The sequence below is a fragment of the Mustela nigripes genome, chromosome 9 (assembly GCF_022355385.1).
Source record: "Mustela nigripes isolate SB6536 chromosome 9, MUSNIG.SB6536, whole genome shotgun sequence".
NCBI classification, from domain to species: Eukaryota; Metazoa; Chordata; class Mammalia; order Carnivora; family Mustelidae; genus Mustela; species Mustela nigripes.
In genome coordinates this window covers 34,499,437-34,523,235 of record NC_081565.1, presented here as the reverse complement: position 1 = coordinate 34,523,235, position 23,799 = coordinate 34,499,437, and the positions used below count along the sequence as shown (strand labels likewise).

Here is a 23,799-nt window from a genome sequence, read left to right as displayed (position 1 = left end):
CCCCCCCCCCCCCCCTCTGCTCAGCAGGAAGCCTGCTTCCTCCTCTCTCTCTCCCTGCCTCTCTGCCTACTTGTGATCTCTGTCTGTCAAATAAATAAATAAAAATCTTTAAAAAAAATTTTTTTTAGGGATGCCTGGGTGGCTCAGTTGGTTAAGCAGCTGCCTTCGGCTCAGGTCATGATCCCAGCGTCCTGGGATCGAGTCCCACATCGGGCTCCTTGCTCAGCAGGGAGCCTGCTTCTCCCTCTGCCTCTGCCTGCCATTCTGTCTGCCTGTGCTCGCTCTCTCCCCCTCTCTCTCTCTGATAAATAAATAAAATCTTTAAAAAAAATTTTTTTTTTTAATTTTTAAAAATCATCACTGCTCTGTACTCCCCTTCTGGGTCTCAGATTCTTTATCTGCCACAGAACCGAGATAAGCCTCTAGGGCTAAAAGAGACCACAGGTGCGAAAACACCTCAGAGGCATGGCCACCACTGCGGATACCCAGGAGGCCCCTGAGGCTGGCCACGGCCCCAGTCACAAGCAACCAGCAGGCAACTTTAAGAGTCTGGCAAACCCTGGGCCTGCCTTCCTGGCAGCATTCGGCTGATGCTGAGGACCACGTGACCTTTCAGTTCTGCCGTGCTGTCTGTCTGTCCCAGCTCCAGCCTCTCCCTATCACCTCACAGCCACCCCGCTTCACAGGTTCCGTCACTGCCTGGCCACCACAGCCATTAGAGTTTGGGACTCCCACGTGCAACCTAAAGTTCTCTTCAAACCATCAATTACAGTCACACCCTACACTGGGAACTCCGTAGGCCCTCAAAGCCTGACCATGGGTTTGACGGAAGTTTCTCTCCAGAGCAGGCTTCTGCTGCTTCCCTGCTTCTAGGCATCACACGCCTCACTCGTGGGGGAAAAGTCACATTGCTTTGCGTGGTGAAATCCTACAATAAAGCCAGAAGCAGAGGACTCACAAAGCACACTGGAGTCCCTCATAATCCAAAAAAACAATAGGAGTATCCCCCCTTCAAACCCACCACAATCTTTGCTATTTCCTCAGCTAATTTGGGCTGGTAAGACTTCTACTACACACCAGAATCCCACCCTAGGCAAGGAGGCCTTCTAGAGACTAAGACAATGTGCCCGATTTCCCTCTCTCATCTCAGCACTTTGATGTCAGAGCCAAGGTAAAGATTTGCCGAGAGAAAGAAAACAGGCTAATGGTAATAAAATGGCAGGACTCGGAACATTGACACATGGGACACCTGGGTGGCTCAGTCGGTTAAGCCTCTGCCTTCGGCTCAGGTCGTGATGCCAGGGTCCTGGGACCAAGTCCTGCACTGGGCTCCCTGCTCAGCAGGGAGCCTGCTTCTCCCTTTCCCTCTGCCTGTTGCTCCCCATGCTTGTGCTCTCTCTCTTTCTCCCTCTTTGTGTCAAATAAATAAAATCTTTTAAAGGGGCATTAAAAATTTGCTTTAAAAAAATAAACCAACCCAGCAACACAGACACTCACACAGTGATTCTACACTTTTGAATCATCCCAGAAGGAACACCCAGCAGACCCAGAAGAGATCTCTGAGACATTGTAGTCTAATCACCTCTTTCTACAGGGTATGAGGGGTCTCTTATGCCCACACAGGCTCTGCACTGACAAGAGTCGGGTGTGACTTTGGAGAAATGGGAACTGGTCAAGTTTTCACCCTGCTGGCTTCTCTTTTCTTTGTGGAGTTTAGACAACAGTCATTTTGGTTTATCTCGTAATTTCATCATTGACCTCTGTGGGTTTAGATAGAGCTGAGACTGCACCGTCTACAATAGAACACTTTCTTTCAGGACTTGTTAAAACTTTGAGAGCTCCGTCAGATACCTCCTGGGTCAGACTACAAAGAAGAAGGTGCCTCTGTGGCTCCTGGGAGAATCCCATGCCTGGTACCCATGACATTTCTCCGGTTCTTTCTCTCCGCGAGTCAGATTGAGCAGAACTGGGTAGAGGGCAGCCTCCCAACTCCATAGCACCTTAGTGTCCTGGATGTCACTCTTGGAAATCACAGACCCACATCAGAACCTCCAAGGTCTGGGGCTCTCAGAGGCAGGAAGAGCTTTGTCAGAGTCATACTTGGAGCTTCAGAAAGAGCTGGGACCAGGAACTAAATCCCCCAACCTCAAGTCCAGGCTCTGTTTTCCACACTCGGTGGCTCAACCTCTGCCCAAAATGAAGGCAGGGATTTTCTTCCTGGGAAATTCTGATACAGGCCAGTGCTAAGACTTTGAGCATGAGCTTACAAATAAAGTGACATTTGTGGGGCCTGATCAGGACAATTCCCTGCTAAGTGCTCACACACAGAGGCAGGTGGGAAAGGGAGTGATAAAAAGCACTCTGGGCTCAGAAGAATCTCAAGCAGATTGGGTACTGACATGGCTTTCCCTCCCTGGGCCTAGAACTCCTGCCCACTTTGGAAAGACAAGAAAGGTGATAGAGAGGTCTACAGAGGCCCACGAGCCCCCTCCTCCTGTCTGATAACCCCTAAAGGGCCTTGATGAATGGAGAGACCAGATCCCTAGGAAAGGTACCCCCAGAGCCTCCAGGATGCCCCACTCCACCCAGATCCCTAGCCCCCAACCAGCAACAGCCCCTCACCTGTTGATGGAACTGACGCTGGGCACTGTGTCATTGTCACACACTCGTTCCGCCAGCAGCCGGTCCCTGATCTCCCAGGCAAACATGGTGGGATTTTGGCGTTTATATTCAGCGATTTTTTCCACCACTTTGGGCGTGGCGACCTTTGGTTTGGATCCTCCAATTACTCCAGGCTTGATGCTCCCCGTCTCATAATACCTAGGACCCAAGAAGAAAGGAGCTTAGCCATGAGGAACCAGCAAAATGATGTTTACAACAAAATAGATACTCTGTCCTGGAAGCATCTGGCTCTGTGCTGTGCAGTTCACCAGCCACTCTCCATACAGAGCTTTTAAACATCTGAAATATGACTCATTTGAATTGAGGTGTACGGTAAGTGTAAAATACACACCAGACTGTCAAAACTTAGTAGAAAAAAAAGAACAGGGGTGCCTGAGTGGTCAGGTCATGGTCTCAGGGTCCTGGGATCGAGCCCTGCATGGGGCTCTCTGCTCAGCAGGGAACCTGCTTCCCCCTCCCTCTCTGCCTGCCTCTGCCTACTTGTGATCTTTCTCTCTTGTGTCAAAAAGTTAATAAAATCTTTAAAAAAAAAAAAAGAACATAAAATACCTCATTAATAGTTTTTATATTGGTCATATGCTGAAGTGATCACATTGTTCATATACTGGGCTAAGCAAACTATGTAAAATTAATTGTACCTGCTTATTTTTCCCTTTTTTAATATACTACCAGAAAATTTTAAATTTCAAGCGTGGCTCACATTCTGTTTCTGTTGGACAGGGCTACTCCAGATGCCATGCATTAATTAGTTAATTAACTCATCACATTTATCTACTATTTCACGATTTACAGAAAACTTTCAAGTCAGCTTTCCTATTTGATCTCCACAAAAGTTCTCTTTTTTTTTTTTTCCAAAGATTTTATTTATTTGTCAGAGAGAGAGAGAGCACACAAACAGGCAGAGTGGCAGGCAGAGGCAGAGAGAGAAGCAGGCTTCCTGCTGAGCAAGGAGCCCCATGCGGGACTCAATCCCAGGTCCCTGGGATCATGACCTGAGTCACAGTAGCAGCTTAACCAACTGAGCCACCCAGGCATCCCTGATCTCCAAAACAGTTCTAAAGCACATAAATATTTTTGAACAAATGAATGAAGAATGAATAAATGGTTCCCTATTGATAGGTATAAAACAGAGATTCATAGAGGTTAAATGGTTTGTCCAGGAACACACAAGACCCACTGGCCGAACCAAATGGAAGCTCAGCCTCCGGAGCTAAAATTTCCCCAGGAAGTTTGCCTGTGCCTTTAACTGACCAGCACTCATATCCCCTAGCAAATTCCATCTGCATTCTGTGAAACTGTCCCCTAAAATGTAACTTCTTTTTTTTTTTTTTTTTTTTTTTGCCCTGAGATTAAAATGATAACCCTGGTGTCAAATTAAAAGGAGGGCTGGGGCGCCTGGGTGGCTCAGTGGGTTAAGCCGCTGCCTTCGGCTCAGGTCATGATCTCAGGGTCCTGGGATCGAGCCCCACATCGGGTTCTCTGCTCAGCGGGGAGCCTGCTTCCCCCTCTCTCTCTGCCTGCCTCTCTGCCTACTTGTGATCTATCGAATAAATAAAATCTTTAAAAAAAAAAAAAAAAGGAGGGCTGATTCCAGAATTAACTGGAAATATGTGTTATATAGAAGTCAAAACCCAAGCAATCAAAACAAAAAAGCCAACCACAAGTCACTGCAGCTTCTTCCAGGGACCTCCCCTGAGGTAAATCGCTGTTTCTAAGGACATTTCCATGCTATCAGCTCTTCCTCGTTAACACAAATAGGATGTCAGGGTTTTACAGTAAAACCGAGACCAGGGAGAAGAGTGCCGTGAAAGATCATTTCAGGGGAAAAAAATTACTTGATTCCTTTTCTGAATCTGAGCCTTTACTGGATGTTTCTCAACATTTACAGATGAATTCTTGACTTCTCTTGCAAAGGAGATTATCTTGCAGTTGAGAATATTTTTGCCAAGAAAACATTTTAGAAATGACTGGTAATTTTTATTTATTTATTTATTTATTTATTTATTAGTAAACCCTGCATCCAGCATGAAACCAGGACTCACAACCCCAAGATCAAGAGTCACACACTCCACCGACAGAGCCAGCCGGGTGCCCCCATGACTTGTGATTTTTCAACCTACCAAGAGTATATGATAGGTAAGGGAAGAGGTGATTCTCCTATGAGACGGATGGGAAGTGTTACTCAAGAGCAAGGACTAGTTACATTTAAAGAGATGCTGAAGGGGCGCCTGGGTGTCTCAGTTGTTAAGGATCTGCCTTCACCTCAGGTCATGATCTGGGATCCTAGGCTCCCTGCTCAGTGGGAAGCCTGCTTCTCCCTCTCCCATTTCCCCTGCTTGTGTTCCCTCTCTCCCTGTGTCTCTCTCTGTCAGATAAATAAATAAAATCTTGAAAAAATAAATAAATAAAGAGATGCTAAAATTCTCAGCCTGGGTAAATCTAGTTAGGGCCAAGTTAATAGATATTCTAGAAATAGATGAAATAATTTTGGGAACAGTGATACGGAAATGGAAATTCTGTTTTTCATTGAGAAGAGCGAGTCATGTACAAACACGGACCATAGGGGAAAAGTCCACCTCTCCTCCATCTTTCTGTAATTTCTGAAAAATTGTAACTAATCATAAACAGGCTTTAAGAACTATCCAAGAAAATGCTATTTTGCCAGCAGTTTAGAAAGGCACCCCCAATCCAGGCACACAGCTGTCTCTGCGGATTCCTTCTAACTTTACAATAAAGAGTCGTTTCTTACTACCAACAGAGTAACTCCTTAGAGGCACAGTGCTCTAAAGGTTACAGAGCCCTTCCTCAAATCTTCCCCATCCTCCCAACCATCCTAAGAGGCCAGCAGGGTTTTATGGAAGGGGAAACAGGATTAGAAGAGTGAGCCCCTTGCCCAACTTCCGGAAGTCAGAGCCAGTCCCAGCTCTCAGATGTGACTCTGAATCCAGTCTTTTTCCCACTAGAGCACACGTCTGCTCTGACTGTGAAGTGAGAACAATAATAATGATCCCTTGCACCTGCAGAAAGCTTTCCCCTTTACCAGGCAGTTCACATGCAGCTTTGCCCTCACTCACCGGCCGCAGAGTGCCTGTTACAGGCATTGTCTTGGGGCAGAGCTTACAGACACACAGACAACCCGGGGCTGAGTACTCACAACATACTAGAGGAAGGAGTCCGCGGTGCTCCCGCAGCTGCTGAGAGCGCAGCGGGAGGGAGCTACCCCTCCCCCAGCCCCTGTCCAGCTTGTCTCCATGTGGCTGGGGGAGTGGTCACAGCCAGGGCTCCTGGCCCAACTCACCTGAGCACCACCACCCACTGCAGACCGAGGTCTTAACAGGATACCCCTCCGTCTGCCTTTTGCCTGACCCATCAGCCAAGCCCTTAGAAGGCCACCCTGAGACCCCAGAGGAGACCCCAGTCGGCAACTGTGTAAAGTGAGGACTCCCACGAAGAACTGCTCTTCCCTATCAGCATAACCTCCACGCAGTCTTTTGGCTCACACGCTACCAACAGACGGCAGCCGCCAACAAGAGGCAAGCTAGTTTGAGAGTAAAGAGGTGGGCGTGTCCCCCCAGGGCTCTACGAAGCAGTGTGACCTTGGCCAGATCGCTTAGCCTCTCTGGGCCTCTGTTGCCCCATTTGTATAATAAGGGGAGGATGTCTGCCCAGCCTGCCTCAGAGGAGAAAGGCAGAAATGCAGAAAGAGTAAGAGAAAGCTTTGCAAAACATAAAGAGCACGTGTTGCAGATTAAAATCCTCTGCGTGTTTATTACTGTGTAACATACCATCCAGTTCCAAATGGTCTGAACCTCCCAGCCAGGCTCCAGTGAAAGAAGACAAGAGCCAGGCTTTCTGGGTGGATTTAAATGGGCCTCACATGCCACCAGGCTGTGCCTCTGGAGCCCCTCCTGAGCCTCGAGCTCTGTGGACTGAATGCCCACACTCCTGGCAAACCGCCACCTTCCCAAGATGACGGGGGTCTTTGCCCCAGGGACTCTGACTGCCTTGTCATACAGCCTCTGAAAACCCCGGCCACCACACACAACACACTCTCTATAATCTGTCACTCCAAGTGCGCCCATCAAATTCTTCGGTGACCAAAAAAAAAAAAAAAAAAAAAAGTCAGTGGCTGGAACAGCCCCAGTTCAGAAATTCCCAGTCACACTGTTTTAGGGCTGAACTTGTTTCTTAAAAGGCAGTTCTAATTAGAGTGACATTTTGTCCACTGTGGTTCTTAGTTATGAAAATAATGAGCTATGAAATTCCAATTTATTGTTGACAACTTAAACGGCCAGGCACCCGAGCGGCGCATAACTTCCGAGTGCCACTCTACCTAGTGACAAATCTATTCTGGGCCTCTGGAGGCTGCCGACTGGGCTGGGGAGGGTCCTTGTCCCCTTCAGTCTCCAGGGGCGGTCTGGAGGGCTCCCAGGCACTAGAACATGACGACCCAGCATCTAGACATCCCCTCTGAGAAGGGCTTGGCGTCTCACCCTGAGAAGATTTCAAACAGCGAGCAAGATGTCCGCTCAGCAACGATGTCTCAGCAAAAACAAAGGGAGGGCCTTCTTTTTGCTCTCTCTCTCTCTCTCTGCGCAATGAAGAGGCTTCCCAAGAAGATAGCTAAGACCCACTTGGCTCTCAAAGTCTGACACTGAGATAGTCTAAAATATTTCTTTCCTCTCTCTCTCTCTTTCTCTCCTTCTGTCTTGTCTTTATTGCTCTATTTTATTTTCTGTTTTAGAATCAATCATTCTCTTTTCATTTCCCTCTTCTCAATTTTTCTTCTTTTATTTTCACTCTCATCCTCCTGCCTACAACCACCATCTAACAAGAGTACCAGGCTGATGTCCAGCCTTCCTCCTTGAACTCTGGCTGGGGCTCATTTGCTCCTGAGTGCTAAACAGGAGTGGAGCCCAGAGCCTCCTCCCTGGTTGCGAGATGACCTGGGGTGGGCAGGGAATAAGGAACAAATGCAAGGGTCAAAGTCCCCAAAGGGGATCCCAGACCCCTGGTCTTGAGACTTCTTCCCCTGGCCTCCAGCAATGCTCCCCAAGGTTAGAAACTGCTTTTCCTTCCATCTAAGAGAATTTCTTAAATTCTAGCAGATGAAAGGAAGACAGCGTGCAGAAAACCACAATGTCACTGACATACTTCAAAATATTTATTTCCTATTCAGGCAACTGTTCTCCAATCATAATGCAAGCTACAGGACCAAGGTTGCTTTCTGACCCTGGGAGGAAAATCCTGAGAGACCATTGAACAGCTGGACCTGAGAATACTCCGGCTGCCAGGGCAGACTTCTAGCAACTTCACATGCCCAGAAAAAAACCTGTGGCTTTGGCTTTGGGGTGTGTTGAGATGCCGATGGTCTAAGGGTCCTTGAGACCTCCTCCCAGTCCGAGAGGACTGACTGGCTGGGTGGACTAGGGTCAGTCACCTGCCCTCTGTAGATTTGTTTCCTCCTCTTAAACATGCTTCTCTGGATCACACTGAGACTCTCCCGAGAAAATAAACAGGCATGCTCAAAAGCTGGGCTATCTAGCCCTCTGGGAGAATTGGCATTGTTGGTATTTTGCTGGCAGCAAATTGACAGGTCAAGTGGCAACTTGGAAATGTCAGCTTCCAGAGTTAGTGTGTGTTTGGTGTGTTTTTTTTTTTTTCCCCGCTCTAATATACACTTAGGATGCGTGTCACTATGAAGGAAACAAAATGTATAGGAGGAAAATACTACAGCCCAACGTAAGGAGGTTGATGATACCCCAACACTGAAAATAACAGCTGACTTTTAAAAATGGAATGCGCTTTTTGAAAACATTCAAATAAAATATTGATAATGTGATTTTATAACTTGTGGATTTTCCACCCAGCCCTGCTCAGACCCCGGGCTCACCCAAGGGAAATTCCCAAGAACCTCTTCTTCGTGGGTCCTTTGGAATAATTCACCAGGCTTTCAGAAAACGTGTCATTCTTCCTGATTGAGTTACCCCATTCCACGAGGCACTTGAAATGGGGGTTTCCCGGGGCTACTTTGACTTGAGTGGCCTTGAAAGGGCTTTGCAAACTCTAAAGTATTAGGCATGTTAGCGAAGTGCTACCACGATTTTCAATACAACGTGGGCACATTGGATAGCTGCTGGGTCATGTTTTAGGTCGTTATTGAAAAAATCAAGGGAAGCCTGCAGCTTCTGCCTTTACCTGCCGAGAATTTTGCTGACACAACCATGGCTGACTCGAAGCTGCCTTGAGATGTCACAGGGCCTGACACCTTGATGAGCGAGTTCCACTATCCTTTGGCGGACTACATCCGGGAGTGGCCGTCCATTCACAAAAACCCCCCCAAGCTGATTCACTCCTCCATGTCCTGAAACAGATCAGAAACAAAAGGGGAGGGAAAGGGTGGTTAGAATCAGTCACATAGTAGTAATAGAAGCGCTGTTAACAAGCACCCAGAGCCTCTCTGATCAGAAATGGCCGCAGGCTGCCTATCTTGAGCCTGGAGTCTGATCGTGCAGGCTTCACGAACACCTTGCTTTTTAAAATTAACCTTTGCCTTTGTCCATCTTCAGCCAGTCAGTTGGGCCATTGATAACAAACATCCCCATACTATGTTTCCTTTAGTTGCTAAATTGTAATTTCCTTTAGTTGCACCTTGTAATTTTTTGTTAACAATGGAGTGTGTAAAAGACCCCAATCTACACTAGAAACATAACTTACTACATGCACGATGCTAGGATCTAAGGAAGATCCTGGGGAGAAAATGTTTTAAAATCCATCAACTGTAAAGAGATTTTTAAAAACAAAACTCTTTTCCTTTTAACAAATATCTGTAAAAGTAAAAAGAACTACTCCAATAAACTAGATCTCACAGGGAAAAAAAATTTTTTTTTTAATCAGCAATCTGATTCAAGGGCTAAGGACTTAAAAATTTTTGTTTAAATAATGTCTATAGAGTACTGAAACAAAATCCAACCACTGCCTTGATCACAAACAAACAAAGAAACAAAAACTCTTTTCTTTAAAAAGATGGGACTCATCCCTCAATAAAGGGGAAAAATAAACAAAAAAGGGGAGGCTAACACGCAGACTTGACCACTGTACCCTCCCAGAGCACACAAAAGAAATGGGTCAGAGGATCACATTCCACTCTACCACACCAGGATTTATTATAAAGAGTTTCCCTGGAAATTCTGAAGTGTTTTTGCAATTGATAAGCAACTTCAAGTTGATTTGGAGGGGGGGTGGGGATAAAGAAGCTGGAGAAAGCTTCCGAGTCCCAGGTTTTACAAGCACTCTGAGATGGATTTTAAGCCAAAGGAGTCTGGGAAAGTATCTTCTCCACCCAATAAGCTCCCTTCTCTTATATCAAAGTCCATCTGGAGGGAAACAGGGATCCAAGTAAATGAAGAGCAGAACCAGTAAACACAGAGTGACCCAGTATAGCAACATCATTGACCTCATAGCTGTTAATCAGCCACTAACTGACATTGCTGAGGACAGTCAAAAGCCAAAATCCAAGTCCAAGCATTTATTTACCAATGCTGCTGGTAGCTCAGAGGCCACCGATGGGGAAAGCTCCATCTAAACTGGAACTTGCCTGGGATTAGACTATACCAGGGAAGCTAGGCAACTCAGTCATCTCTCTCTCACTCGCATGTGCACGCACGCGCGCGCGCGTGCACACACACACACACACACACACACTCCAATTCTAAAATATAAAATAGCCTCCTCATCTTAGCTATGCCCCCTCAACACTCAATATCTATCTAGGTTTATGAACATCTGAAAAAAAGGGGGGGGAAACACCCATAATATAACCTATTTCCTCAAAACTGCCAAAGCAATTCACTGCCGTTTTCCAAGAGATTCCTAACTGAATATTTCCCAGAATTTCTGAGCTCAGGCTGATTTCAAGGAAAAACACAATCTTATAGGTAACGACGGTACTTAATTCCAATTCTTAGCTCAATTTCTTGATTTTCAAAATGAGCTTTAATTGGCTTTGATCGTTCTAAAACACCCCAGACATAAGAAAAAGGAAAACCATCCCAAACAGGATTTCGCAGTTAGAAACAAAACTGTATAGTTCACCTAAAACAGAAAGATGACAGCCACCCATGGTCAAGGGCCTTAGAAAGTCTTTGTTCTGGGGTTGGGAGCACCTGATAAAAAAAAGAACAGGCTGGATTGAAGAAAGTAAATTCAGAATTTGTACAAGCTCATCTGAGGACAGAAAGGAAGCTAAAAGCGTCCAGCACCTTTTGAGATAACCTATTAGTCCAGGCCTTGAGACCCATTTGCAATTGCTTGTTCCCTATGCCCCTGGCAATTTGAACTTTCTGCCCCAAACGCAGAGCAACCTTCAGAGGACTTAAATTCCAAGAGCAGTCCTCCAGGACATTTGTGAGCTTTTGGGAACTTTTGCATCATGGAAAAAAATCCCAAGGGTTGGACACTCTAGCTGACAGCAGGTCCCAAACCCTCTACTTTTGACCACAAAGACAAGGCTACCTATGTTCTTCCAGAGTCTGATCCATATAAGCACAGAGTTCACACTAGACTCAGGATGACCTGGGAACGCCCTATCCCCCTCAACTTCCCAGAAAGGCTCCCAAACTCACTTGGCTAGGTCTTCTCTGCCTCAGTCACAGTCCTAGCCAATAGAGCATTTCAAGGGTGGTGGGGAGGTAATTTACCTGGTCTGAGAAGGCAATGTCTCCCACTTACCCCAAGATTGGAAAGAAGTAAAACCTGAAGCCTGAGAGAGGGAGGCAGGATGGGGAAAGGAAAGAGGAAAAGCGAGGGGAAGGATGCAAGGCGTGGAAACTAAATGAAACAGACAGCAAGGACAGAGAGCGAGGAATGGAAGTCTCGGGTTAGAAAGGCAGAGGAGGAGAGAAAAGAATGGATCAGCTAGTACTGGCAAAGAAAAGAAAGGTGAGTGTGGTGTACGGTGGGAGACAAGAAGACCAGAAGAGAAAATGGAGGAAACCCAGTAAAGGGGCATCTGGAAGACAGAGGACTTCTGTGGAGAAGAATCTTTGTTTTCTGGGACCCCTGCTCCAGCCCTGCATCTCCTCAGAGAACCCAAGTCCCAGCCTCTACTTCCTATGGACTCCTGCTGCGTGAGGTTTCATCCCCCTGAGGGGTGCATGTTCCCAGCTACACTTCTCAGGGACAAGTAGAATTTTCAGAGAGCCTGACACAGAGACAGATACAAACAAACCAAGGCAAAGACCAGGAAACAGACACAAAGATACAAGGGAAACACAGGCCTGCCCCCAAAGGACAAGCCACGCAGGGTTTGGAGGAGGATTGGGGGGGAAAGCTTTGAAGATACACCCAAGGCCTTTGTTGCTCTGGTTTCTGAGGGCTGGCCTGCATGGAAGCTCCTTAGACCCTGACAAGGATGTACTACCCACCAGGGGTCCTATCCAAACCCCAAAGACCATGGCTAGGTAAAGGGTTGTGGGATGAGGGTCTCTGCTAACTCAGCAGGAAGACCCAACTCCAAAACCCCACAGGGTTATTGAAATTCCTCCTTGTGACATTGGAGAGGATAAACAAGGGACACACAGACATGCAAACAAGGACACAGGGAAAGAGGAGGGATGAAATCTCCTTGAAGGGCTCAAACCAACAGACAGGCATTGACACAGATAGACAGTCGGGTCTTCGGGGCAGATCTAGTTAAACCAGAGAAAATGCCTTGCACATGTGTATACTCACTCAAACAGTGCACTGCCCTCTCTCTGGAATCTTGAGTCCCGCCCTCTCCCCTTCCGTGAATCCTAGGAGACCCAGAAACAGCTCCAGCTTTGCCCAGGCAACCTTCCTGTCCCCCTTTTTGTCTCTCTGACTTCAATATCATACTCTGTACAATGGGTTTAGCTGAGGTTCAGATGACACTCAGGTAGGAGGCTGGCCATAAAAGTGCTTTATAACTGGAAAAATACCTGGGGGAAGGAAACATCTAGGCAGGGGTGGTGGAAGGCCACTGTACAGATGAAAATGATGAATCTAGAATAGGGAGTAAGGGCAAGAGAACACAAAAGCCAGTTTCCCGGCAGTCCCTTCCTCTCCCCCAATACCACCTCTCCACCAAGCTGTCTTGCTCCAAATGGGATGCCCCCCCCCCCAAAGAAACTGACCAGGGCCAGGCAGGAAGACAAGGAAGTGGGACTTGGTCTGAGACCCTACTACTACACCAGCAACCTCCCAGGATCTACTTGTACACCTCGACAATCGCCAACAAACTGGGGCCCAAGGTGGGCCTACACCGTACAAGCAAACAGCTTTAGGCATCAGACCAAGGGCACTTCCAGAGAAGCCAGCTCTAAAAGCTAGCCTGGTTGGGGCCCAGCCCCCACCATGCTGCCAAGAAGATTGAAAACAGGAGGAGGGAGCACTTCTCTAGGAAAGGGGAATGGGCAGATCAACGCCAGGACAAGGAGGGACAGAGACAGGCATTTTCAGTTGGCTAATGGGTATCTGGAAGGAACCACCTTCTCCACCCTTATGCACTGCCAGGACACCACTGGTTCTGATGCTATCTCCCCAAGCGTCCAGGAACCCCTGGGACTCTGGTGTCTACGCAGGATGAGGTGAGGGTCTGTGGATTCTGAATAGTGAAGAGAGACTTGCAGGGGTCAGCCCTCCCCATTTGTCCCCCATTCGCTTCTTGGCTGAGCTAAAGGCTTACAACCCCTCTCAGAGTATTGACCCCAACTCGTTTGTTTTCTCGCTTGCTCTGAGAGAACAGATCCTCCCCGGAGCACGGCTCAAGTCTGCCCAGGCAACAGCTGCTGGGGGGAGAGGGGAGCGCTGGGGTCACCATGGACTGGAAACCGTTTTGGCACAGGCCCCAAATGGTGAGGAATCGTTTGGGGTAGGACCGGTGAAAGCGGTTTCTCTGCGCAAATCTCCCTACTGCTTTGGTGGATTACCTTGCATTCGGAAAATTGACACAAAGAGAAACTGACCTGCCGCAACCAGCCCGGGAGGCTTAGATCAGCATTTCCCTGCTTACCAGGACACTCCACCCTCCCGGGCAGAAACCGACATTTTCGCCAGGGAAGCATGCCTTCTCTCCAGCCGGGTCTATGCTGCCTTTGTTAAACAGGGGACTCACGGCTGGGTGAGCAGGATCCTGGACTGTCTTAGAGGAACCTAGCTTGGGGTAAACTCCCAGTCCGGAGCAACTCCCTGACCTGCCGCCCGTAGGGACCAGATCTGGGCACCCCACTGGATGCCGCCAAAGCCTGGCGCCTTGCTCTGGCCCAGCTCTGCAGCCCGCAGAAGGGAAACACGATTCGTTCCACTTGGAATTTCCTTGAAATCTCCGAATCTAATCCGGCGTTAACTCACCGTGAGAGGAGCGCTCATCTCACAGAAGACTGTGCTAAAGGGTGAACTGACAGATCCCCGCGGGTCAGGCAGCCTGGATCACCTCCCCAGAGCCCAGGATGACCCTTCCCGTCTCCTACACAAGCCCGCGGCTTTCTGAAAGGGGGAGGAGGGGACGCCTGTTATGACTAACTGACTTCTTGATTTTTTTTTTTTTTAAAGGGGAGAAGCCATCATGTGGCAAGTGTCCTGAAGAGAAAGACTTGATCATGTCTTTAAGGGTTTCTCCATATGAACTGGCAGCTTTTAAGCTCAGCTGAGGGACTGCCACTTTGTTGATTTTTCAAATCCCACTACCCAATTCCAGGACACCTTTAGAGGTCTGAACTTTCTGTCCTTGCTTACCTCTCAGCCTCTTCCTTCACACATAGAAGCACACAGGCCCTGCTTGGGGCCCCAGTTTCCCTCCAAGCATCAGTCCTCATCAGCTCCAGGGCTGAAAAGGCGCTACTGCGGACGGGGTGTGGGACGCTGTCTTAGACTTAAGGCTGACCTCTCCCTACAACTTCTTGCCCTCCAACTAGCCAGTCCCAGAGTCCTCTTCAGGTCCGAGCTATGATTCTCCCAACATGCTGAAATGTTGCTGCCGGACCCAGCCTCACCCTGCGCCCCTCAAGAGGCTGCAGCTGAAGTCTACACTACCCGTTGCTGGAGGCGGGATTCCCGGTGCCAGGTGCTCTGGCCCGGGGAACCAGGCGCGTTGTTCCACATGCCCTTCCTGAGAACACTGCACTTTGCCAACTTGACTGTGTTGCTACAGAAGTCCTGAATCCTTCCGGCCCTGGCATCTGCCCCGCGGTCCGGCACACCCAACCCCGTCCCGGCCGGAGAGTGAGAGAAGAGAGCTTGCCGCCTACTTACTATGCATGGATGCAAACGGGTCGTGCTTACAGTGTATTTCCATCGGGGCGCTCCAGACTGCAGGCCGGCCGACGCCGCCGCCTCCCGGCGCCAAGGGGCTGCCCAGCGCGGCTAGGGAGCCCTGCCGCCAGGCCGGGTACTGTGCGACCTGGGCTCAGAAAACGCTGCTGGAGCTCCGGGGCCTCTCTCAGAGCTGCTCCGCTGGAGATCGCCGAGAGCTGCGCCTAGAGGCGGGAAACGGCGCTAGTGCAGTCCGGCTGGGTGTGGGGCGCCCAACTCCTGGTGGCTTCCCTCCTGGGCCGTCTCAGGCAGCGGCTGCGGAGCCGGGCCAGAGTAGATGCGGCCAAGGAACCGGCAGCTTTGGGGGCATATCGTAGGGGCCCGTCTCCGGGACGGCAAGGAGCCCCCGGCCTCTGGTAGGAGCGGCTTCGAGGAGGCCTGCGGGACACACGGCCCTTGGTTTCACTCAAGGGGCAGCGAGGCCCGCGGGCTGCCAGGCTGGTTCCACGGCCTCGCTGCCTCTGGAGTCTCTCTCGACCCCTCGGTCTCCACCGGATTCTTTCTCTGCTTCTCTGAGTCTCTGGGGCTTGGAGTTGCAGCCCCAGCCTCGCTCCGCTCGGCTCTCCGACGTCTCAGACGAAGTTGCAAAGAACTTCCTCTCTGGCGGCGCTGAGGCCCCGGCGGGTTCGGAGACGCTTCCGTCACTGACGTTGGGGCCGTGACTCCTGAGTCCCCAGGAGCTTATAGCTCTCACACCCCCTGACCCTCTGCCTTTAAAGTTCCCCCGGCTCCCGATGCACCCCCATCGCTGGGACCAGGATGGGGGACAACAGCGACAGTGTCCTCCACGCCTGAGTATCTGCCTCACGCCCACAACTCTTCGAGCCCCCCTGCCCTCTCTCAGGGGTCTGGCTCCAACGTTTTTCTGTTGCCTCTTCCGGGACGGCCGCCGCGCCTGCCCCGGCGTGTAGCGAGGGACGGAGGTAGCAAAAGGTCCCCTCCACTAAGGCCGCCGGGACTGCCGGTGCTGAGATGGAGCCGCTGTCGGCTTTGACTGCCCGCGCTGCCGCCGCTGCCGCCGCCGCCGCCGCCGCCACCGCCGGCGCTAGCCCTCCGCCTGCTCGGCGCGCACAGTGCGCCACCGCGCCGCCCCGGAGCCGCTTTCAGGACCCGCTGCGTGTGGACAGCGCCGCCCGGGGCTCAGCCTCCCTCCGGGCGGGGGCGGGGCGGGGGCTAACCTGCCAATCACGCCTCATCAAGCCAATCAGAGCTGTGGCAGCCGGCCCTGGCCCGAGACACCGCCCCATTGGTTGAACGACCGGCGGGCTCCGCCTGATTAGCGGATACCTGGGCAATAGGAGAGAATGGGGGGCGGGGCCCAGGCGGCGGCGCCACGTTCATTGACAAACGCGCGGGGCTAAGGCCTAGTGGAGCGCGGGTTGGGGGAGGGGTAAGGGGATCCACACAGGGCCTGGAGAGTCCCGTCTCAGACGCCGCGGGAGCCAGACCTTCCTGCCGCAGCGTTGGGCCCCTGGGACACGCTAAGGGACTGGAGCAGCCAAAGTGGGGATGAGGAGAGGAAGGGTACAGGGCGGGGGTGGAGGGGAGATTGTCTCCTGAAAACACACACGGATGTTGGAGGAAGAATAGGAGCGCAGTAGAGATCCGGTTTTCAATCTAAGCACCACCAGATTCACGATAGACTCGTGGTGTGCGCACATCTACCCCTTCTGAGCTCAGTTTTCTCATCTGTAAAATGGGTAGAGTTGGCTTATCTAGTCTTCAATGGCGGCTCCTTCCAGAGGAAACATTTCACAATTTTATCAATCACCTACTAAGCTGCTCCTGGCGCCTTCATGTCCACCCCTCTCCCTCAATCTTACCCCCCCCCCCCCCCCCCCCCCCCCCCCCCCCCACTACCCCCCCCGCCCAGGGAACCACAATTCTGAGCTGAAAGAAAGGCAGAAACTTTGAGGGGAAAGAAATCTCACACTCCTTTAAAGTTAGTAATCAGGGTGCTCCTGGGTGAGGAAATTAACTGAAGCGTTGGACCAGGCTGTCCAAGCACGAAGCCTTGAGCCTTTCTTTCCAGCCTCAGACCAGGAGCTGATAGTCGCCTTGGGGCTAGTGGTGTGCAACTGAAGGCTTCGTTTCCAGGGGGGTAATTCTGCATCTAGTGCAAAGCTTCTTGGGAATTAAATGAAGCCAGTCATGTCAGTCCAGTGCCAATGAGGGTCCCTTAAGCTGGCAGGTAGGCAGGCAAGTTCTATACGCAAGGGCTGCGCCAAGCCAGGCATGCTACCAGGCTGCTGTAGAGAAAACTCCATCTTTCCTCTTCCAGGAAGTTCTTGTTGTTTTGAAGACAAAAATGGTTGGATGCCTAGGAGACTTTCCTGGTCCAGAAGGGCAGAGTTTTGACCAGGTAGTCTCAGTTTCTCAGGGGTGTGAGGCCCTGGGATCATAATCAAAGAAATGGACTTTGAAAAGGAAACCCATGACAGCCATTCTATACCCAGGAAGTACTGGAAAAGACATTGAGGACTACTGCCCCGTGGCTCATGTAGTTGTCCCAAGACCCACCATTTCTAATTCACAATTAACGATTCTCTAATATAAGTCCACAAAAGGGTGGGGGGGGGGGCTCTGAGATGGTCGCTCCAGATTTGAGCTTATAAAGAAGACAGGGCACTGGTTGACCCTGAGAGGGCTCTGGGTTCATTCTCTGCCTCACTCTCCCTTCTCTCTACCTCTGCCCCATTTCTTACATCCCTACATTGGTGTAGGCCCTCAGTCTCACCTTCTGTTACCATCCCAGACCCAGCTGCCCCTGACCGGTAGATAAGTTTCCGGTGCTGACACCGTCCCCACCCCTTCCAGGGCACAGCTGTGTTAAACGGCTCCAGGAGGGCCTCTGGGGGCCCAGAAGGCTGCAGTGTGCACTGGGGTGGAGTGGCTGCATTCTCTCTCCTTTGTCTGGAACCCGACAGGTCCCAATCCTCAGGCCCCCATCCTCCTCCCCAGCCCCTCAACCGAACCTCCGCCTCAGGCAGGAAGAACATAAAAGGAGAGAGGAACCCGGGTGAGTTAGGGTTCCCACATTCTCTCCACTCCACGGGCGCAAGGTGGATAAAAAGTAACTAGAATTTGATGTGGCAGCTTAGCATTCCTGGAGAGACTGGGGGGGGACTCCCAGAGGGACGCAGCCAGTGACACCTCCACCTCCAGCCCCACTCATTGACTTCAGGCCTAGAAAGTCAAATTCTAAAGTCTTAGAGCAGGAAAGGGCCCTGAGGCAATGTTTTCCCCATTTTACAGATGGGGCCAAGGAAGGCCAAGGAGGGCCAAGGAGGGCCTTGTCCAAGGTCACATAGAAAATCTAAAGTAGAGGTAAGTCTGTGGGCTGGGAAACTCTCTCAGAAGAGCCTCTACAGAGCCACACTTGGGATGGCTGGGAGTCTGGGGTAGAGCGATGGGGTGTGGGCTGCCAAATAAAGAATCCAGTTAGGTAGGATATACCGGCACAAACCAGTTTTCCTCCTGATACCTGTGGGGCTGGGACTGAATCGGAGTACTGCCGGGGTGGGATGGAACCACAGATATTAACCAAGCAAGAGGAGCTTAGATTCCCATTTCAAACAGAGGGTGTGCGGCTTAAGCTGGCGTTGGGTTGCCTGCCGGTTAGGGCGACAGGTGCCCAGGACAGAAGGAGTTTTCCTTCAGTTAGGGGTTCCTCACTGCCTCCAGCCTCCAAGCGGGCCATCTTCCGGGAACTTCTAATGCCGAGAGGCACCCCCAGAACTGATATCCTGGCCATCTACCCCAGCCTTCCAGGCCACCAAACAGCGGCCCCCAGAAGTAATATGACTAGTGTGAGATCACACAGCGATTCCCTGATGGAGCAGGGCTTCTGCACTGCAGTCCTGCCTCTGAGAGCTCACAGCTCACGAGCCCACAAGCCCACAAGTCTAAGCGAGACTATCGAGGAGACAAGCGAACAGAGACAGACTAGACTGGCGGGGAGCTGGTCTTAACGCCCTTCCGCTGAACCCGGTCGGGCCTCGATGTGTGTAACAGTCACCGGGTTACCTTGCCCCAACCGCACAACTTTGGACAGGGCCCTGTGCTAAGCGCTGGAGACAGACACTGCGAAAGGAAACCATCCGGGAAGAAGCTCAATTTATAGAAGACTAACTGCCTTTGAAAGCTCTGCTATTGAAAGAAAGCCCATTGAGAATTAATTGAGAAGCCAAAATACCTCCAGAGGAACCTCCACCTTGATCTGCAGTGAGCAACCAGCTCTCACTCAGAGCGCACTCCCTCCTTGCCTCCCCTTTCTCTCCACCAAGTCCGCAGCTCCAGATGAGTCTGGGGGTTGGGGCTGCTCCAGGGCTCTAGGGGCCTGAAATCGACTCCTCCAGCCCCTATCCCTGCTCTTGCTTGGCGGAGGGTAGGGTGGGGGATGGGGGGGTGGGAAGCAAGGCCTCCAGGGCTCAGATTAGGTGCTCAGTTTGGGAGAATCAGAGACGCTCCTGCCAAAACAGTCCTAATTTGGTAGGTCCTCTCTTTGTAACCCTCATTTTATTTTATTTTTTTCCAAGATTTGCTTTTGTTTTGTAATGTCTTTACCGAACGTGGGGCTCCAGCTTACAACCCCAAGATCAAGAGTTGCTCTTGCAACTGAGCCAGCCAGGTGCCCCCTCTCTGACTCATTTTTAAAGGACCAGAGAGAGAGAGAGAGAGCAACTGACCCAGGTTACATAGATAGTTGGGCAGAGTCGATTCCTGTATAATTCCTGCACCTGGATTAGGATCTTTCTGTAGGCATCATTTAAGTAGGTGAAAACATAGAAGAATTTAACCACATTTTTTGAGAACCATGTAAACTACCTTTGTGGGGTTTGTTATCACTAGCAGTGCACCCTGCAGGCCAGGGGCTCTGGCACTCTCTTTCTTTCTCCCAAAGACTTTCCACTACCGGCCCCTTCTTCTAGGGCTCTGCTTCCCTCTATATGTCTAAAGGGGAGAACCCTGAGATGAGTCCTCCCAAAGTTCTCAAAGATGAAGATCCATGGTGAGGGAGGATTGTTATTCCAACACACTCATTTCAGAGCTGCACGACTGGATGCCAATGCCCAGACCCTGTTCAAAATCTCCTAGCCTAAGGTCATGATCTTAGGGTCCTGGGATCGAGCCCCGCATGGGCTCTCCGCTCAGCAGGGAGCCTGCTTCCCTTTCTCTCTCTCTCTCTCTCTCTCTCTCCCTGCCTCTCTGCCTACTTTGATCTCTGTCAAATAAATAAAATCTTAAAAAAAAAAAAAAAAAAAAAAACTCCTGGCCTTCCTGGCCTTGGGTTTCTTGAGACAGCTTGGCCAATAGTCCTTTTTCTCCAAGGGAGCTCTTGGGAGAGGAGGCTCTACCTCCTCTCCCAGCAAGAATGAGGGGGTCTAAGGGCAGAGAAGTCACCTTTTGATCCTACTCCCTCCGTACCCCTTGCTGTATGTCAGCCAAGTCCCTGCCCCTCTCTCTGGGTATCAGGGTTTTTTTTGTTTTTTGTTTTTTGTTTTCTTTTTGGTACCACAATGAAGAGGCTAGACAGGAGGATCCTTAAGTGGCTCTGTGTTTAAGGCTGACCTTACCCAATCTTGGGCTTAGAGCCAAAATGGTATATATACTCCTTCCCCATTGTACAGAATGGAAAACAGTTCTGAAGGAAGGAAAGGAGGTCAAGTGGCTTCAAAAAGGCCTCCAAGTTGGGAGATGGGAGAAACCCACATAAAACCCCTAAAACCAGACATGGATGCCCCTGCTCAGCTAATTTCTCAGCTCTCTCCTCTTCCCCACTGCTGGGGCCCAGGCTGGTGCAGACAGGCAGAAGTGCAATGTCACCTGGGAGCTCTGCCCTTTCCAGGGCAGGTGGCCCTTACCCAAGCCCAAAGGAGAAGAGGGGGCGTGGCTCTCCAGATTTTTAAACTCAGGCCAGACTAGGACCCCCCCCAGCCCCACCCAGGTCCGCCTTACTGAGGAATGAAATGCTTTATTGATTAAACGATTATTCAGGCGATTGAACTAATCAAAGAGCCCATCGACCGCCCTGAATTACATTCTTGGTAGACAGCTCTCGGAAGGGAAAGGCAGTCACACCAACCAGGCAGACACTCCCCTAGATCCTCATGTGCCTCTGACCCATTCCTAGCATACACAGAACACCTAGTCCTGGATCTGATGATGGCATCTCTGGAAGTCCCACCTACCAAGGGAGCCAAGCGGTGAGGGGAGATGGGGATGGAGCAGAGGGAGTTTCCAGATTCCCTTTCTTGCACATTTACCCTGGGGAATCTTCTTTAATTCCCCACCTCTTAGATTTCTGTTCTCACTTGTTACAATTCTGGAAATGTATCTATACCCAGAGTTGTCCTGGGTTTGGAGTATAAGTCCACCCCTCTCTCTCTGCTTTTTGACCTGTATATAAGGCTGGGGTGGAGGTAAGGCCTCAAAGATCCACAGGGATAAGGAAAGTGGAATAATTCTTGCTAGCAGGGCCAGGAGTGTGTTTGGGTGGGGGGTTGGTGTACTTGGCCTAAAGCGTAAAAGTGGCTCCTATACTCATCTTTAATCTCAGGACAGACTGAGGCCTCCTACTGCTTGCCACCTCCTCTTAGATATAAACACACTCTGCTAACCACTACCTGGACCTATGGGTGGCACACTGGGCCCTGTGCCAGGAAGGCCCATGTGCATACAGGGACCAGAGTTGGATGCCCAGGCCAGGCACACATGTCCACCCACTTGTGCTCTCCTCCACTGGAGCAGCGCCCACAAAATAAAACCTGAGCACAAAATACACACACACATCATTGTCAAAGCCTTGTCGAGATGAAAGCAAAGGCAGATTGGAGGTCCCTAGAAATGTCACAACTAGCCTGTGGGTTGCCTGCCCTCCCCTGCCAAGGTTGTGCCTGCCACAGGAGATGGTTTTATACAAATGGTAGACTTAGCAGTGCCCACAGAGTGAAGCAGTGCACACCACACACCGAGGGACTGCATGCCCTGAAATTACACCTCCACTTCTGCTTCTTCCAACAGAATGTGACCTGAGCCTGACTATTCACAGGCTTAGCACAGCAGACCCCCCACAGACCTAGATCCATCTCTGTGCCTCGAGGCAGGCACTTTTGTGTACGCTGACATGGACACAGTGAACAGCTGCTGACATCCAAAAATGGATGTGGGACCCCCTCATTCTCACTTCCAAAAACACTTGGGATATGACAGGTGGACACAGACCCTTAAAGGAATACACTCAGACACTTATCCAAATTACATACTCATACATACGTAATACTCACAGACACACATTTTGGATACTCAGAGTACAGTACCCAGAACCACCAACACGTAAATATGAACTAACACACTCACGAATAGAAGAATACACATACACACAGGCACATAAATTCTTAGGCACACACATTGTGAAAATACATATATGGGGACATACAAACTCAGCGTCACTCATGCACATTCTGAGCCCCTATGTAAACACACAGACCCAAACGAACTTCCAGACCCCCAGATAGTCACTCACAGAAACATTCAGATACAGAGAAAAACACAAAGTCACAGACACTTTGGGCTCATGCAGAAGTGTGTGAACAAATTGGTGAAAAGACATACAAACGCGCGGCAGACACACGCAGTCAATCCCCAAGAAAATGTCGCTCATTCCCTCCCCCAGGGCCGACATGCGTGGGGACCAGAGCTGCCTGGGTCCTGGAATTAGCACGCCTGGAGCCCGAATCGCGGTCCTACCTGTCCTGCCGGTCCGAGGAGTCGGGTAATTTTTCTCTAAATCCATTTTGATTTTTTCAGAACTTGAAGTTAACAGGGGAAAAAAGTTTCCACTTTTTTGTTTCTTTTTTCTTTTCTTTTCTTTTTTCCTTTTCCTTTTCTTCCTTTCTTTTTTTCTTTCCTTCTTTCTTTTCTTTTCTTTTCTTTTCTTTCTTTCTTTCTTTCTTTCTTTCTTTCTTTCTTTCTTTCTTTCTTTTTTTTTTTTTTGGTGCCAGGGACCGCTCACAGGTCGGAATAATTCAAGCCTTCCGCTCCCCCGCCGAGCTGGGGTAGCTGATCACTGAGCTGAAACTAAACGTTTTAGGTGGAAAAAAAGCGTCCGAAGGCACCGTGAAATGATTAAGGAACTAAAGAGCTTCTCGCCATGTGAGATCATGTCCTGTTCTCGCCAACATCACAAGATGTCCCCAGACACACCGCGCCCCCAGCGTGCCGCCCCGCACTGCGGGCCGGAGCAGGGAAAGGGTGTCCGCGCAGTGCGGCCGGGCCTGTCCAGCTGGCCAGACGGGGCGGGCCGGGCCGGGCCGGGCCGGGCCGGAGCAGTGCGGGAGGCCGGGAGAGCAGCAGTGCCGCTGCCGCGCCGCCCTGGACTTTTATAGGGGGTTGGGGGGAGGGAAGGAAGGCTTTAAACAGAGCCGGGCGCTAGCCCCGCGCGCCCACGGGAAGGTGAGGACCGGAGGCAAGCGGGAAGACCTAGCCTCGTGGCCTCACGTTCTACAAATCCCTGCGTCTCGGTGTCGCGGCCCAGTGCAGGGTGTGCGAGGCGGGTGAACCCTCTAGGCGTAAGCCCCGCCGCGTAGGCGGGTGCAGGCCCGGTTTTTGTTTTTTGAAAAAATTAACCACTCTGCCCAGAAGGTGTTTTTCAGGGGGGTGCAAAGGCAAGTAGTGTCGCCAGGCTTAGAGGGGGGCGTTCCAGTTTCCTCAGACTCACCCCTAGGGCGGCGCCCGCCCCCAGAGCTCTCAGCCACCCCACCCCCAATTTGCAGCTCTAATACCATT

General features: G+C 50.5%; 1 protein-coding gene across 4 annotated transcripts in view; it reads right to left on the bottom strand.

Moving 5' to 3' along the window:
• Positions 1-23,589, bottom strand: part of PAX5 (paired box 5) — a 192,614-nt gene extending 169,025 nt beyond the window's left edge. Inside the window, exons 1-4 of one of the 4 annotated variants that reach the window (XM_059411301.1) lie at positions 22,762-23,589; positions 14,953-15,176; positions 8,881-9,046; positions 2,623-2,820 (exon numbers count right to left, since the gene is read on the bottom strand). In XM_059411301.1, coding sequence (XP_059267284.1) covers positions 2,623-2,820; positions 8,881-9,046; positions 14,953-14,995 — 407 coding nt within the window. In that variant the 5' untranslated portion in view covers positions 14,996-15,176; positions 22,762-23,589. Of the gene's footprint in view, positions 1-2,622; positions 2,821-8,880; positions 9,047-14,952; positions 15,177-22,761 lie in introns of those variants that run through there. The other 3 variants (XM_059411300.1, XM_059411302.1, XM_059411303.1) reach the window with 3 other exon arrangements.
• Positions 23,590-23,799: the final 210 nt, after the last annotated feature.